The sequence below is a fragment of the Bathycoccus prasinos genome (assembly GCF_002220235.1).
Source record: "Bathycoccus prasinos genomic : Chromosome_7".
Taxonomy (NCBI): Eukaryota; Viridiplantae; Chlorophyta; class Mamiellophyceae; order Mamiellales; family Bathycoccaceae; genus Bathycoccus; species Bathycoccus prasinos.
Genome location: NC_024002.1, coordinates 769,749 through 785,457, shown reverse-complemented (window position 1 = coordinate 785,457; position 15,709 = coordinate 769,749). Strand labels below are relative to the sequence as shown.

Genomic DNA, 15,709 nt, shown 5'->3' with positions numbered 1-15,709 from the left:
GAGGACGAAGCGTAATAATAGAGAAGTAGATGTCTACGTAGAGGTTCGATTTGAAGTTATCTGAGCAAAAAGTAAGCACTCTTAATGGCACTCCTCGTGACTCTGGCCGCGAGGTTCGCAGTTGCACCACCACCACCACCGCCGCCGCCGCTTGCCTTCTTCGAGCGCTTGGCGATTTCTTTCTTCGCCGATACCGGTTCCTCTTCCCTCTTCACTTTCGTCGTCGTCTTCTTCTTCGCCTCCTTCGGATCCGCGCCGTTGCTGCCACTCGTAGTATTCGCTACCTTCTTCTGCCTCGCCGCCACAAACGCGGTCGTTCTCCCGCCAACTTCGCAAAAGCTAATCTTCTCCCCGTTCGCCATCTTCGCGTTTTGATTCTTCCCCCACCGGTGATGAAACAACCAATCGCTCGGAAACCGTCCGGAATCCGCGTCGCTTTCCACCGCCACTCTCGTCACGTCAAACATCGCCTCCCGCAAACTCCGCATCGCCTCTCCATTCAACTCGCTCGCTTTCACCTCCGGATGAATTTTCGCTCGATACAACATCTCGTCCGCCATCCAGTTCCCGACCCCGCACGCGACGCTTTGATCCAACAAAACGCTCTTAATCGCCGCGTTGCGTCTCCTAAAAATCTTCTCAAACTCCGTCTCCGAAATCCTTTCTAAATACGGATCAAATCCAAGCTTATTCACCGGTGCCGATTTCCTCGGACACTCGTTTCTCACTTGCACTCGTCCAAACCGTCTCGGGTCGGTATACGCCAAGCACTTCTCTCCTCCCGAAAACTCCAACACAAACTTATAAAACTTTGGCGGCCAACTTTCCTGGTCGACTTTAAACTCCACGTACTTTAACGGCCTTTCGCCTTTCACCGAGAACGCCCCGGTCATCCCGAAGTGGAACAAAACGAACGACTCGCCTTCGAATTCGAGCCATCCTTGTTTGCCTTTCCTGTGCGTGTTGAGTAAGCGTTTGTTCAGGACTGCTTTCTTGAACATTTCCTCCCCGATATCTTTGAAACATTTCTCGTCCAAAACGCCGGTTTCAGCGGACGGGAAGATGACGTTCGTGCAGATTTTGTTCACGCAGTGCGCGTGGACGAGTTTACGCGCGTGTTCCACCTCCGGGAGTTCCGGCATTTTCTCTCGCTCCTTCTTTGCGTTAAGAAGTTGTTGCGAAAAGAAATGACGTCAGACTTTTAACTGTTTTTCCCCAACAAGTAAAGAAATCAAATCATCGTTAAAGGAGGAGGAGGAGGCGACGGAGAAAGAATGCGCTCGTCTCTTCCGTCCTCGAGGAAAGTGTGCGTCCCAAAACGGGCGGTTTTTGTCCAAGGACGGCGTAAACGACTGCAGAAACACCCGAAGGAGGAAAGAAGGAAGTGTAACGCATTCTGGGGAAACAAAGATAAGGACGACAAGAAGAACAAAAGCGTAGTAGACCCGTTGTTGAAGAAACTGAAAGGCGCGGTGAACGAAATCGAAACCGAGGAAGAGCTGAACGAATATCTCGCTCGAAACGGCGAACAGATGACGGTGGTGAAAATCGCGACGAGCTTTTGCGGACCGTGTAAACTGATGAAACCGAAATTTGATCTGTTCGCGGAGAACTACTCGGACGCGCTGTTTTTGTACGTGTTGAGCGATAAGAACGAAAAGACGAAACAGTTATCGGACATGTTGAAAGTGAGCGAAGTGCCGTCGTTTAGGTTTTTTAGAAGCGGGGAACAGGTGTGGCAATACGCCGGGGCGAACGAAAAGATATTGAGGATGACTATAATAGATAACTTGCAAGACGGGGAGAAGCGGTAGAAGAGAGAGACGCGCGGCGGAGGAGAGAAGGAGAGAGAGATTGAGAGATTCGGCGGCCGAGAACGCGGTTGACCGGATCTCTTCTCTTTGCTGCGAAGTTTCGCTAAACGTGTTGTTTCTTTTATTATTACAGTGCTGTACTACTACTATATTTACAATCTATTATTGTTTGCGTAAACGCAAACGCAAACGCTATTCCCATCGTTCGCTCCGCTATTAAAGACATTTTAAACGCTCTCATCTGTTGGATATTTACGCTGATATATCGTCGTTCGGCAAAGGTAAAAGAATATCAGGAAGAAGAATTCACGAACTGCATCATTCTTTCCGCAACTGTTTGCCACTTCGCGTCGAGCATCACGTCGTGCGCTAAGCCTTCGATGAGGTTCGCCTCGACGTGCCAAAACTCCGCGGTTTCGCGCACGCCTTCCTCGTCGACGACGTAATCGTCTTTGCCCCCGATGACGAGCACTTTCTCTTTACCCTTTTGTCGTCCCTTACTTTTATCTACAATCGGCAACTCCTCGTTCAGCTTTTTCAAATCCAATAATCTCGCTTTGCTCGAATCGTTGATCAAACGCATGTACTTTTCGATATCCTTCTCCTCGACTTCCTCGGAAAAGAAACACTCGCGACAGGATTTAGGATCCGCCCCGAACTGTTTGCTGATAAACGCGTAGGTAATTTTCATCGACTTCCACAAATCCTTCTTCAAAAATCTCTTGACCATCTCCGAATTCCCGGTAGGTGGCACGGACGCGAGTAATATCATCCCGTCAAACAACTTTGCCTCTTTTACGCGTTCGTCGTCGTCTGAATCCTCGGCGAAGACTTTCTGCGCGATTAATCCGCCGAAAGAGTGCCCGACGACGAAAACTTTCTCGTACTTTTTCCTTCCGCGTATGTATTTCGCGTACTCTCGAACGTCCTCCGCGTGTCTCTCGAGCGTCCCGGCGACATTTCCTCCATCTTTCTTCATCCCGCTCTCGCCTTGCCCTCGAAAATCCATCGCAAACACATCCACATTTTGTCCATCATCAGCGTTTTCATACCCAAAATAGTCAAAGAAATGTTCAAGATAACACCATTTCGCGTGGTACGATCCGTGTAACAGTATCAGAGCTACGTCATTTCCTTTATTCATCCTTTCTATCGCGCTCATCTCGATGCCATCGGATGTCACGTATCCATTTTCTTTCATTAAAGAACAACACCACCATCCCCTAATTCTTGGTACAGGTGTTGTTTTCCCAACGCACCTCCTCCTCCTCCTCGCGTCAAAATCACACAAAGTCGCAGAATAAAGAGCAGCACTCCTCGCCGCAGCACAGAGCAAAGTCCCTCCTCTCGTCGTGGTAAAAGTCATATCGTAAAAGTCGTCGTCGTCGAAAAGAGAAAGAAATCTTTAGAGAGTACGTCGTGACTTCGTCTTCTCTCATCAATCAGAGTGCGCTTGCAAAATCCCCTACTCGTACTACGACTAAAATCTCTCGTGTCTTTTGTACGGAGACTTTTTAAAATTTATAAACCCTAAATAAACCCTAAATATTTGACGTAAAAACCGATCTCTTTTCTTTCACGTTTGCTCCGCATAAAACACAGACTTTGTAAGAAGACGTAACCATCATGGCGGCGGCAGTCTTAACGACTCCAAAAACGAGCAGTCGTCGCGGTGAGAGTGCGAAAAGCACGACATCTGCGGCTGGAATTCTCGCGTTACTCGAAGAACCGCAAGATGTCCTCAAAGTCCACGGCTTACGAATGCTCAACGATTACGCCATGCGCACGAGCTGGCACGAAGTCGCGAGCGCGATCGAAATCATCGAAGGGATGCACGAGGACGAGTTTTTTTCGCACAGAGATTTAGCCGCGCTGGTGGCGAGCAAGGTGCGCAGCTTTTCTTTTCGTTCGTATTGTAAGAGAGAGAGAGAGTAAAGTTGCGTTCGGTGATCTTCTTTATGTGCGTAAAGAGATGAGACGTTTTTGAACGACACGCGAGATCTGATCTTGCGAGTCGCTCTTACGAATAAGAAGAGGGAAAATTTTCATCGCCAAATCGCTGCTCTTTTTTTCTCTCCTTGAACGCTTTTCATTCTCGTCCACTCTTTCCTCGCGACGATATAAAACTCACGCAACAAATATGGTTTTTCACATGCAGGTATTCTACCACTTGGGCGACTTGGAGGACGCGCTCTCGTACGCGCTGGCCGCCGGGAAACTCTTCGACGTGGCGGAGAAGAATTCTGATTTCGTGGACACGGTTTTGGCGAAAGCGATCGATACGTACGTGGAGAAGAGGCAGAGAGGAGGTACGGTAGTGAGGGAGGCGGCGGCGGAGGCGATGGAAGAAGGCGAAGAAGAAAGAGGAGAGGCTTTCGACGTTTCTATCGACCCTCGATTGGAATCCATCGTCGATAGAATGTTTGAAAAGTGCCACGAGGAAAAACAGTGGACGCACGCGGTTGGCGTGGCGTTGGAGTCGAAACGGTTAGACGCGTTGGAAAAAGCGATATCGAGAGCGGAGCAACCGGAGGTTGTGTTATCGTACGCCACGAAGGTTAGTCAGACGTTGGTTATGCAGAAATCGTTTCGCGCGGAGGCTTTGGCGTTGTTGGTGAAGTTGTACGAGACGCTCGATTTCGACGAGCCGAATTATAACGGCGTGTGCCAGTGTTTGGCGATTTTAGAGGATGATAAGCGATGCGCGGACGTTTTGTTATCGTTGGTGAAATCTTCGGACGAGCGAGACAATTTACAGGCGTACCAAATCGGGTTCAATTTGTTCGAGATGGATTTGAGAAATTTTTTGAGCGGCGTCGCCAATTTAGTCGTCTCGGCGTCTTTGGCATCCAAGCAAACGCCAATCAAAGATGGTCAAGAACAGAAGGAGGCGGATAAACAAGCGCGCACGAACTCGTTGGTGTCAATTTTGAGAGGCGAAACGCCCGCAAAGTTGTACTTGGAATTTTTGAAAACGAAATCGCACGGCGACCCGGCGTTGGTGGAGAAGTTAAAGAAAGCCGTCGAAGGGAGAAACTCTGTCATGCACGGCTCGGTGGTGTTTGCAAACGCCATGAGCAACTGCGGAACCACGAGCGACGCGTTTTTGAGACAAAACTTGGACTGGTTATCGAGGGCGACAAACTGGGCGAGGTTTTCAGCCACCGCCGGCGTCGGCGTCATCCACCGCGGTCGCGCCGAAGATTCGAAACAGTTGCTGTCGCAACTGTTACCGGCCCCGAGTCCGTACACGTTAGGTGGTGCGTTATACGCCATGGGTTTGATGCACTGCGGGCGCCCTCATTGCGGAGAGGCGTCGACGTTCATCATCGAACGTCTTCGCGCGGCGAATAACGAAACCGTGCAACACGGCGCGTGTTTAGGCATAGGTTTGAGTAGCTACGGGAAATCAGAGTTAGATGCGGAGTGCATGATGGAACTCTTTAGAATTTTGCGAAGCGACAGCGCCGTGGCCGGTGAAGCCGCAGGTATCGGATTAGGTTTTGTTTTGGCCGGTTTGCGCAAAAACCCGAGTGAAAACTCTGGAAACAAGAGTCTCCACGATAACTGGACGAGAGACATGCTCGCGTACGCGAGAAAGACATCGCACGAAAAAATAATTCGTGGATTAGGTTTGGGTCTCGCGTGCGCGTTTGCCACGTGCGAGGAAGACGCGGATGCGATCATTGAAGACGCATTAGGCGACGGCGACGCGTTGATTCGGTACGGCGGATGTCAAATTATTGGCTCCGCGTACGTCGGCACCGGGAACAACGACGCCATTCGAAAACTCTTACACGTGGCCGTCTCGGACGTCTCGGACGACGTTCGCCGATGTGCCGTCATGTCCATCGGTTTTGTGTTAACGAACAACCCGGAACAGTGCGTTCGCGTCGTGCAACTCTTATCGGAATCGTACAACCCGCACGCGAGGTACGGCGCGGCTATGGCGGTCGGCATCGCCTGCGCCGGTACTGGTAACGTCAACGCGGCGAAATTATTAGAACCTATGAGAAGAGACAAAGTCGATTTTGTCCAGCAAGGCGCCGCTATCGCGTCTGCGCTAGTCTTGGTCCAACAACCGGAAGATCGCTTGTCGAAATTCCGCGACGAGATGCAAAAAATGAGCGCGGATTCGAGCGAAACGACCATGTCGAAAATGGGCGCAATCATGGCATCGGGCATCTTAGATTGCGGTGGACGCAACTGCACGATTTCTTTGAAATCCAGAGCCGGTCGCCCGAGAATGACGTCCACCTTAGGCGTATTGGTCTTCACCCAATATTGGTACTGGTTTCCGTTTGGTCACTTTCTCTCCATCGCGACCATCCCGACGGCGTTCATCGGCGTCGACAAAACCTTACAAATGCCGCATTACGAGTGCGTTTCCAACGCCAAGCCGTCCTTATTCAAATACGCGGATTACCTCTCCGACGAAAAAGACAAGAAAACGACCGAGGTGAAGAAAGCCGTTCTCTCGACGACGAAGAAAGCGCAAAAGTTGCTCAATGAGAAAAATGTAAAAAAAATGAACAAAGACGCGGAGAGCATGGACGCCGACGATAACGTCCCGTCTCGCCCGCAATCCAGAGCCGCAAAAGACGACAACGAAATGGACGCGACCGCTACCACCACCACCACCACCGCTGAAGGAGAAAAAGAAGGAGAAGAAAAAGAAGGAGAAGAAGAAAAGAAGGAGGACGAACCGGAACCGGAGTTTGAAATCTTAACCAACCCGTCGAGAGTGACCCCGCAACAAGAAAAGTTCATCTCCTTCGACCCAGCCGCGCGATTCGTCCCGTGCGAATCCTCGACGACCACCACCACCACCACCACCACCATCAAAGAAAAATCTCGCGTCGGCCGCGGTTTTGTCGTCTTAAAAGACCAAACGCCGGAAGAGGAGGTGTTTTACGTCGAGTTGGCGTTTCAAAAAGCCGAAGTCGACGCGCAAGCCGGAAACGCCGCGAACGCCGGCGCAGGAAACGACGACGACGACGAACCCGCGCCGCCGGAGGAGTTCGACTTCGACGAAGACGATTAGAACTTTAGAGAGAGAGAGAGAGAGAGAGTTTTCAGAGAGAAGTGTAATAAACCGATTCTATACTAATCGAGTAGTACTATATTTAAAGGCAACTTTTCCTCATTTATTCAAATCACAACACGAACAAACATGCAACACACACAAGCGACGTCCGCGTACAACGACGTGAAGTTCACCTCCTCGAAGGACAACGACACCACCGCAAACGGCTTTTCTCATCACACGGGAAGTACTCGCCTCGAACTGAAACGAATAATCAAACCAAAGTTATTGGATTTCGAATACGCGTTGTGGCAGATGCGCTTGCTTCTCACCCACGGGCCGAAGAAAATCTACCGGCACTGCGAGTACAGGAAACAAACGAAAAACCAATGGGCGAGAGACGACCCGACGTTTTGCGTTTTGTCGTGCATTTTTGTCGCTCTGTGTGCGATTGGGTATTGTTTTATGTACGAGACGAGAGGGATTGTGAGAGGGTTGTGGGTGATTACGTCGGCCGTGTGTTTCGATTATATCGGGTGCGGGTGCGCGATCGCGACGGCGTATTGGTTCTTGGCGAACAGGTTTATGACGACGAGAACGAGAAGAGGAGGGAGTAAAAATAGCGATGGAAGTAGTATGAGTAGTAATAATAACGTGGAATGGCTGTTCGCGTTCGACGTGCACTGCAACTCGTTCGTGCCGCTGTTTGTCGCGTTGTACCTCGGGCAGTTGATTTTGAGCCCGCTGTTATCTCAGAGAGGGTTTATTTGCGCGTTGTTGAGCAACATTTTGTACGGGTTGAGTTTGAGTTATTATCACTACTGCCAGTTCGTTGGGTTTAACTCGTTGCCGTTTTTGGAGCGGACGGAGTTTTTGTTGTACCCGGTGGTTGGTTTAGTTTTGTTAGCGATTCCGCTGAGCGCGATGCAGTTCAACCCGACGAGGTGGGTGTTAAGTTGGTATTTCGGCCCCGACGTTTTGAAGTAAAAATGACGACGATTTTGAGAGAGAGAGAGAGAGAGTAAAAATGGTTGAATGGCGGTTGAATAATAATTACATTAATGGTACTCTCATCTACTAAAAACTAACTCGAAACCGGATGACATACGTCCGACGATATCCGAGATCGAAGATGGTAATACAAATGTTTCCCACCACCACCCCCAATGGTAAAACTCCCAACCCCTAACCCTAACAAAATGCTCACAAAGACGCCAAAATTCAAACTCATCACGCACAGCATGAGTATATACGAGACAGACGCGTGCGCTACGTACTTCGCCGTGTGCTTCAACACCCTCGCGTTCGAATAATGCTGATCTTTAGGAAGCGCATTAGTCGTGTTGTTGTTGTCTTTTAAACTCTCGTACGCCGAATTCGACGCGTTCACACTCGCACCAAACACTACTTCTTCTTTTTTCCTCACAAACGCGATGTATTCTTGCACGTACGCCAACGTAAACGTAAACAAAAGAACGCAAAAGTATTCGAATCCGGTGTTGGATTGGAAACGAAACAAGGTGACATTTCTGCTGAAATCAAAGTTTATCGGCATCGAAGAGGAAGAAACAGAGGACCCAGTGGCAGCGGCACGCATCATCATCTCGTTTCCTTGGGTTTCGTGATGGTAATGCGCGTGTTGCGACATTAGTGTGATAGTATTCTCTTAATGCGTAGATATAGTGGAGAATTTTCTCCATTTCAAAGCAGAGAGAACGGATTGGATTGAGAACGTAAGTTCTTCACAGAGAGAGCGTCAGAGAGCGTCAGAGCGCATCGAGCAGAGCGCAAAGTGAGAGGAAAGACGAGCGAGTAAAGATGGAGGACGAAGACTACGATGAAAATCATCAATCGTCTCCGTTACGATTGGCGAGACATCTGACAAGTTTAGCGCACGAATTCCTGAATTCCTTGAACCCGTTGCACGCTATTCTCGCGCTCGAAACGACGTTCCAGAACCCTCAAGCGAAATTTCCATCGTCCATGAACATCGAGGAAGTGAAGAATCGTAAACTGATAGGGTCGATTTTAAACGCAATCACGGAAAATCAAGCCGAGGCGAAGAGGCATCTGGAATTCGGGAAAGTGGTTTTAAAAGACCACGCGAGGTACGAAGTTTTGAAATACGAGACGTTTTACGAACTGGCCATCGCGAATCGAAACCTAGTTCCCACAGACGGAGAAAAAGCGAAAAAGATGGAAGAGGAATCCTTGAACAATTGTTTAGACCTTGCAAAACGGATGAAAGAGGACGCGTCCGGCGTGTTGACGAAGACGGAGAGAGACGAGTGGCGGTTGCGCTTCGCTTTTACGCTTTTGGCGATGGGCGAGATGCACTTAAGGAATGAGAGTTTCTCGAAGAGCGAGAGGAGTTTTGGGTTGGCGTTTAAAGCGGTGGAAGTTATGGAGAGGGAGTTGGTGAAACGGAGAAACGGAGAGGAGGAAAAGCTTTTGATGAAAGAAGAGAAAAACGGGTTGACTCGATTGAAATTAACCGTGGCGTTGGCGGATTTTGAACGCGCGATTTTACAACGCGCGAGCGGGGAAGAACCGTCCAGAGTGTCGAAAGCGATGAAGAGAGCCGAGATGATTGCGAAAGACGTGCACGCGATGGACGAACACGCGAGAGAGCTGTTCCAGTTTTCCAGTTTAAGGTGCGCTTCGAAAATCGAGGAAGGCGACGTCGCTTCGGCGTTGAAAGGCGCGAACGATTTAAGGAAGAGATGCGAGTATCACAAGAAACGCATGGAAGCGCATTTGGAGGAAACGGAGTTCGTTGAGCGAATATTAGTCAAAGCAGGATTGATTGAGTGGAGGAAGAAGACGATGATGAAGAAGAAGAGTAACGACGACGAGAGCGAAAAAGATGCGAAAAAGACATCGCCGTTCGCGCAGTTGAACGAAAGCGCCAAGGAATGGATACCGGAGCGTCAAGTCATTGCGCGCGCGGAAATTTTATTGGCGGAAACTTCACGCAAGAGTGGGTCGACGAAAGAAACCGCGCAAAGATTACGAGAGGTGAAGAAGATGTTGGACGAGGGATTAGAGGAACTCGGGATTTCGGCGTTGGGTTTGCCATATCGAAAAGAAGGAGGAGATGTGGAGATTGATGAGAATGCGAGGGAGACGAACGGCACCGCGATGAAACGAAACCAAAACAAAGCCGATGAAGATGAAGAGGGTAAAAATGGTGAGATAGCAGCGAAGGAGAAGGACGACGACGAGGAGGAAATGGACGTCGACGAGAAGGAAGAAGAGGAACAAACGCCTACGACCACCAGAACGAGTCGGCGGTCCACGCGAGGTGGTGGCAAATCGACACCGCGTAGCGATAGTAAACCGAGCAAGAAAATTCCGGCGACCGAGTCGACGAAAAAGAAACGAGCGGCAAAGACAAAAGAGGTTGTCGTTCAAAAGAAACCACAATCACCACCACCACAACAACAACAAGAACAACCAAAGAAGCAAGAGAGACTGTGGGTGATGAAAGAGGAAAACTTAGGCCCGCGATCTTCCTGCGACGCGCACCCATTTTTTACTTTACGATGCAGCTGCAACGAGCTTCTCGCGTCTATATATTTAACCGCTGGCGATTACCCGAAGGCTGTCCTCGAAGCGAACGAATTGGACGCGACTGTCTCCGCGTACCCGCGCACGCTCAGTTCGTTAGTCGCGCACTGCGAAATGGTTCGCGGCCACGCGTTGTATTCCATGGGCAAATATCGCGACTCCGTGAAAGCGTTCACGAAAGCCGCCGAAAGAGCCAAGACGCCAAGTTTCCGCGACGTGGCGACTTTGTGCGCCGCTTTAGGGGAGCTGGCGACTGGAGGCACCAAAGGCGCTTCGAAAGCGTTGGATTTGGCGCAACCGATTTGCCGTCGCCACGAAGATTTTTTACAAAACGAAGAAGAAAAGGAGAAACTTAGAAAAAAGAAGGAAGAAGAGAGCAAAAATGCCAAAGACGAGGCAGACGACGACGAAGAGGAAGAGGACGACGACGACGACGAAGAAATCTCGTTTCGCCCATCTTTGGTCGACCGAGCGGTTGCGCTTTTCGTCTCCGGTTTCGCCTTTCTCGAACGCGGAAACCAAGACGGCGCGAAATCTCGCCTCTCCTCGGCGTTGAAACTCGCGCACGCGAAAACCAAAGACACGCAACTCGTCGCCGCGTGTTTGCGCGCCTTAGGGTCCATCGCCTCCGAGCGTTCTGCTTCGAACGAGCAACAACAAGCGTTGGACATGCTCCAATCCGCGTTTACCTTATCTAAAGCGCAAGACGATTTAGACGGTCAAGTCGAAGCGTTGAGGAAACTCGTCGAATCGCACGAAAAGAAAGGCAGCAACGAGAAAGAAAAGAAAACGCTGAGCGATTATTTGCAAAAGAAAGAGAAGCAAATGGAAGACGGTTTGAACAAATTGAAACTGGAAGAGAACAAGATCAACGTTTTGCACTTAGAAAAAGGTCTGAAGGACTTGGAGGAGGACGAGTTAGCGTAGCTTAGCGATATAGAAGAAGTGTCCTCTCCATTATGAATGAAGCGCTGCTCAGCGCTTCCTACCAACCCACATACACGCGCACACAATAATACAACTCGAAAATTAATCGTCTAATATCAATTTCGTCAACCCGCTCAAACCCACCTTCTTCCTGCACTGAGGACATCTGGACTTTGTCTTTTGCGCTCGAATCAACTCCCGTATGCACTGATCGCAATACACGTGTCCACACTTTGTCGCGGTCGGCTTTTCGATCTCATCCAGACATATCACGCACTTGGGCGTTTTCTTCGGCTGCGGTCCTTTCGGCTCGGGAGTAGTACTCGGCTCGTTTCGCGGACCTTTTGTTGGACTGCTGCTCGTCGCCTTCTTCTTCTTCCGCGCGGAAAGCCGCGTCCCCGTCGGACTCGCATTCGCGTCGCTCCCGCCTTCGCTACTCTTTCTCTTCTTATTCGTATTACTTCTATTGTGTCGTTCTAACAGTTCTCTCGCCTGTCGTATTTGCGTCGATTCCTTCTCTCCCACCACGATGACTTCTTCTTCGTTAACGCTTTTTCTTCCTCTGTTTCTTCCTTCTTCTCTTCGTTCTTGTTTCTGTTGTTTCCCTTTCCCTCCTCCTCTCTCCCCGCAAATGATCACCTCGTCGTCCTCTTCCTCGTTTCTTCGTTGTTGTTGGTTTCTTCCTTTCCCTTCTTTCGACCCGACGAATATGATTTCCTCGTCCGTCGAGTCCTCCTCGTCCGATAAACAAATCACATCCGAGAACTCTTTCAACGGTACATCTTTCTCCCGCTCGGGAGGAGATTTTGCCACCATTTTTGTCTTCTTCTTCTTCTTCGCTTTTCGCGCTCGTTTCTTCGTTCCGGGGTCGTCGTTCTCGAGTCGAAACGCCTTCTTCTTCTTTCTTTCGGCGGCTCGAGCAGTTTCCTCAGCGGCTCCAACTTCGAGAGTCTTCTTCGTTTCAATCATCATCTCGCGTCGAGAGTCTTCTGCACATCTGAAAAGTGTGTCTCTTTTCTTTGGGAAACCGACGAGAACGAAAATCTGCATAAAAATCCGCGCGAGATGGCATCCTCCGCGGGGTCGTATTTTTCGAGCGGTTGCGCTTCTGTTACATATACCAAAGGAAGGAGGAGGCGCGACGTCGTGACGTGCTTTTTGTGTTCTCGTCCTCCTTCTCCTCGCATTCGCCGCCCGAAGACGACGCCTGAACAGTCGTTGAAGCAGAATGTACGATTACAAACCCCTACGGGGACGGTGAAGACGAAGAAGACGAAGAAGACAAAGACGATGATTAAAGCAAACGTACCACCGCCAATCCTGGAAGATTTATCCCCGTTAGAAACGATCAGAGACTCGTTCGATATGATCGCGACGTCGTTCGCGACGACGGTGACTATTTGGAGCAATAACAGGTTTAATAAGAATAGAAATCCAATGTCTTCGCTCGAAAGCGAAGGAATGCGCTTGGAGAGCGAAGGAGGAGGAAATGACGACGATGGCCGAAAAGGAGGTGGAGGAGGGAACGGAGATAACAACGACGACGAAGGCGATTGGGGCGAAGAAAACGACGGTTACAGCGAAGACTCGCAGTTCGTCTGGATCCGAAACGGCCAAGACGGATTGAAATGGTTGGTTTCGTTCCTCGTGTTTAGTTGGTACTGTTTTTTCTTCGCGCACGAACCGTTTTGGGGGTGCGTTTGGTTAACGTGCGCGATTGGAACCGGGTGGGGGTTGTTTTTAGTTGGGAGCGCGGTTTCCGGCGCGTTGTTTGTGATTAACTTTTTCTATCGCGTGTACGATTCTTCGACGGCGAACGTGTTGAGCGAATCCAAGGAGAAGACGGGAGGGGTGATCGATTACGGCATAGGGATTAAGAAAGAGGCAATTAAGATGATACAGGCGGAGAGGTTTCGGAAGACGATTCCGGAACCGATTGAGAATTTGCAAACCGCGCCTGTCGATAGGAATTTGAATCCGAATTTGCCGAAACACGTGTCCTTGTTCGGGACGGACGCGCAGATTGTCCAGATGAAGTTGAAACCGGGGGAGTCGGTCAACGCCGAGCCGGGGGCGATGTGTTACATGAGTTCGAACGTGTTGTCGATTACGAGTTTAGGTCCCGGTGGATTATCAAAAGCAATCGCGAGAGTCTTAGCCGGGGAACCGTTTTTTATCAACACGTTTCGGAATTTAGGCTCCTCGGACGGGTACATCGCGTTGGGGAGTTTGCGACAAGGCGATAAAATCGCCGTCGTGAATTTGAAAGAGAGAGAGGCGGATTTGCTCTGCGCGAGAGATTCGTATTTGTGTTCCATGGGGGACATTTCCGTTTCTGCAGCCGTGTCGTTTTCACAAGAAGCGAGAGGAGGGAGAACGTTATCGCAGGTTTTAAAACAACGCTTCCGAACCGGCGTGCGTTTGATTTTGAGTAAAGGAAACAACATTTTCAACGGCGAATGGTTAGTGGGCGACGGGACCGCGTGTATTACCGGTAAAGGTACGGTCATGCGCAGAACCTTAAAAGAAGGCGAAGAGATGGTGGTCGACGCCAGAGCGGTGTTGGCGTTAGAACGAACGATTGAGTACGATTTAGAGTTGGTTTCTTCGCCCGTGGCGGCGGTGTTTGGCGGCGAAGGTTTGTTCCACGTGCGATTGAAAGGCCCGGGCGGGTTTTATTTACAAAGTTTACCCATCGATAAAGCGAAGAAAAAGCTCCGACTGGGAGGACGAAGCATATAGAGAGAGGAAAAGAAGAAGAGAAAGAAAGCGCAAAACGATTCGCGGCGATGATGTAGCGAGCGCGCATCTCGTCGGATGTACCATCAATTATCAAACGCTATATTTAACTATACTAAAACTCTTCTATCAAGTAAACTTCTTCACAAGTTCCTTCTAAACATCTCCACGTTCCCATCTTTCACCCGCATGGGTAAGAACGTCCCGCTTTTCACCCTCCGACTCGGTTCAAAACTCGTCCTTTCCTCCGCATAGTCCTCTCGAAAAAATGCGTGGGCGACATCCCCTTCACCATTTTCCCGAAATTCTTCGCAAAACCAGGACAACCCTTGGACGCCGCCGATGAATTCCCCGGTGATTGGACTTTGCGCGAATTGCAACACCGGATATCTGAGTACTTTTTGTTTCGATTTCGACGACGAGGACCCTCCGTGGTTGCTTCGCCGTCGAGAACTGTTATTCTTCTCGCCGTTCTCGCCGTACGCTTCGTCGTCTGAATCGTCGCCAAATCCCATCGCGTTCTTCACGGACGACGCCGCTCGTTTGAGCCAACCCATGTTGTCGGATGTCTTCCTCTCTATCTCTCTCTCTTCTCGTTTCTGCCCCGTGGTTTCTGCGGAGGGGAGGACGCTCTAAAGATGATGATCTCGTTGTTTTCGAAGAAGTTTTCGAGTGAAAGCGTTTCTTAAAGTGCGGAGAATAAAAACGCAGAGGTGTGTTTTTGGAATAGAGCGTTAGAAGAATGAATGAGTACTTTATTGGTTCTTCTGACTATCTATTATTATATATAAACAAGTTAAAGCGCGCTGCGCGTTTTCAAAAGTCTTTTCAACGCCGTCAAGAAGCCGCTGCACTCGTCCCAGTGTTGGGTGGTCATCTCCACGTGAACGGAGTTGGCGGTGGCCCAGTCGCCTCGAGAGGCGGCGTCGCAGAGTTTCATCAGTTTTTCTTCCACGGCTGCGGAGACTTGCTTCTCGTTTAAGCGCCAACAGAGTTGGCCGAGACGTTTGGAGCAGTCTTCGAGCTCCTTCTTTCGCACCGGGTTGGAGGCGAGCTGTTGGAAGCACTCGTCGTGCATTTTTTTCACGCACTGAGAGATTTGCGCACCGGAAGGAGAGCAGTTGGAGGATTGCACGGTGGAAAGGGTAACGTCAGCGGGTGGTCCGGCTGGACGGCGCGGGCTAGGCGGTTGTTGTTGATGTTGTTGTTGTTGTTGTTGTTGAGGCGGCGAAAGCGCTTGGTGGTGTTGCGGTGGCTGTTGTTGTTGTTGTTGCATAGGTGGTGGCGCTTGGTGTTGAAACTGTTGCTGGGGCGGCGGCGAAGCTTGCTGAAACGATTGCTGCTGCTGCATCGGTGGTGGCGCAGCCGAAGGTGCCGGAGAATACGACGGTGGAGGCGCCGCGGCTGGCGAGTACGATGGCGGCGGCGCCGCCGCGGGTGGAGGTCCACCGCCCGCCGGACCACCTCTACTTCTAGGCGATACACTCGGCGCCGGTGGCGCGTCCATAACCGGTGACGGATCGAAACTTGGCGTCGGAGCAGCGGGCGCTGGCGAAACCCGATAACCACCTCCTTCCCCGTCCCCAACTGTGGCTCCTCGCCCCCCCCCGGCGTCCCCCAACCCTTCCCCCCG

The 15,709-nt window shown here is 50.4% G+C and overlaps 11 protein-coding genes across 11 annotated transcripts; 5 read left to right on the top strand and 6 right to left on the bottom strand.

Annotated features, from left to right (window-relative positions):
- Positions 1–56: 56 nt before the first annotated feature.
- Bathy07g03970 (formamidopyrimidine-DNA glycosylase) lies at positions 57–1,142 on the bottom strand (the record flags this gene model as incomplete). The annotated part of the gene is made up of 1 exon (XM_007512260.1): positions 57–1,142. One exon carries the CDS (start codon positions 1,140–1,142, stop codon positions 57–59), a length of 1,086 nt encoding a protein of 361 aa, XP_007512322.1.
- Positions 1,143–1,274: 132 nt separating this feature from the next.
- Bathy07g03960 (predicted protein) lies at positions 1,275–1,814 on the top strand (the record flags this gene model as incomplete). The annotated part of the gene is made up of 1 exon (XM_007511919.1): positions 1,275–1,814. One exon carries the CDS (start codon positions 1,275–1,277, stop codon positions 1,812–1,814), a length of 540 nt encoding a protein of 179 aa, XP_007511981.1.
- Positions 1,815–2,106: 292 nt separating this feature from the next.
- Bathy07g03950 (predicted protein) lies at positions 2,107–3,180 on the bottom strand (the record flags this gene model as incomplete). Its single annotated transcript, XM_007511820.1, has 1 exon — positions 2,107–3,180. The coding sequence occupies one exon, from the start codon at positions 3,178–3,180 to the stop codon at positions 2,107–2,109; it is 1,074 nt and encodes a 357-aa protein (XP_007511882.1).
- Positions 3,181–3,440: 260 nt separating this feature from the next.
- Bathy07g03940 (predicted protein) lies at positions 3,441–6,858 on the top strand (the record flags this gene model as incomplete). The annotated part of the gene is made up of 2 exons (XM_007511837.1): positions 3,441–3,701; positions 3,973–6,858. 2 exons carry the CDS (start codon positions 3,441–3,443, stop codon positions 6,856–6,858), a joined length of 3,147 nt encoding a protein of 1,048 aa, XP_007511899.1.
- Positions 6,859–6,987: 129 nt separating this feature from the next.
- Positions 6,988–7,827, top strand: Bathy07g03930 (predicted protein; the record flags this gene model as incomplete). The annotated part of the gene is made up of 1 exon (XM_007511878.1): positions 6,988–7,827. One exon carries the CDS (start codon positions 6,988–6,990, stop codon positions 7,825–7,827), a length of 840 nt encoding a protein of 279 aa, XP_007511940.1.
- Positions 7,828–7,924: 97 nt separating this feature from the next.
- Positions 7,925–8,488, bottom strand: Bathy07g03920 (unknown protein; the record flags this gene model as incomplete). The annotated part of the gene is made up of 1 exon (XM_007511913.1): positions 7,925–8,488. One exon carries the CDS (start codon positions 8,486–8,488, stop codon positions 7,925–7,927), a length of 564 nt encoding a protein of 187 aa, XP_007511975.1.
- A 170-nt stretch (positions 8,489–8,658) lies between these two features.
- Positions 8,659–11,337, top strand: Bathy07g03910 (predicted protein; the record flags this gene model as incomplete). The annotated part of the gene is made up of 1 exon (XM_007512139.1): positions 8,659–11,337. One exon carries the CDS (start codon positions 8,659–8,661, stop codon positions 11,335–11,337), a length of 2,679 nt encoding a protein of 892 aa, XP_007512201.1.
- A 102-nt stretch (positions 11,338–11,439) lies between these two features.
- Positions 11,440–12,309, bottom strand: Bathy07g03900 (predicted protein; the record flags this gene model as incomplete). The annotated part of the gene is made up of 1 exon (XM_007512066.1): positions 11,440–12,309. One exon carries the CDS (start codon positions 12,307–12,309, stop codon positions 11,440–11,442), a length of 870 nt encoding a protein of 289 aa, XP_007512128.1.
- A 93-nt stretch (positions 12,310–12,402) lies between these two features.
- Bathy07g03890 (Protein containing DUF124) lies at positions 12,403–14,079 on the top strand (the record flags this gene model as incomplete). The annotated part of the gene is made up of 1 exon (XM_007512243.1): positions 12,403–14,079. The coding sequence occupies one exon, from the start codon at positions 12,403–12,405 to the stop codon at positions 14,077–14,079; it is 1,677 nt and encodes a 558-aa protein (XP_007512305.1).
- Positions 14,080–14,219: 140 nt separating this feature from the next.
- On the bottom strand, positions 14,220–14,633 carry Bathy07g03880 (unknown protein; the record flags this gene model as incomplete). The annotated part of the gene is made up of 1 exon (XM_007511970.1): positions 14,220–14,633. The coding sequence occupies one exon, from the start codon at positions 14,631–14,633 to the stop codon at positions 14,220–14,222; it is 414 nt and encodes a 137-aa protein (XP_007512032.1).
- Positions 14,634–14,872: 239 nt separating this feature from the next.
- Bathy07g03870 (predicted protein) lies at positions 14,873–15,583 on the bottom strand (the record flags this gene model as incomplete). The annotated part of the gene is made up of 1 exon (XM_007511875.1): positions 14,873–15,583. The coding sequence occupies one exon, from the start codon at positions 15,581–15,583 to the stop codon at positions 14,873–14,875; it is 711 nt and encodes a 236-aa protein (XP_007511937.1).
- Between the last annotated feature and the right edge of the window lie 126 nt (positions 15,584–15,709).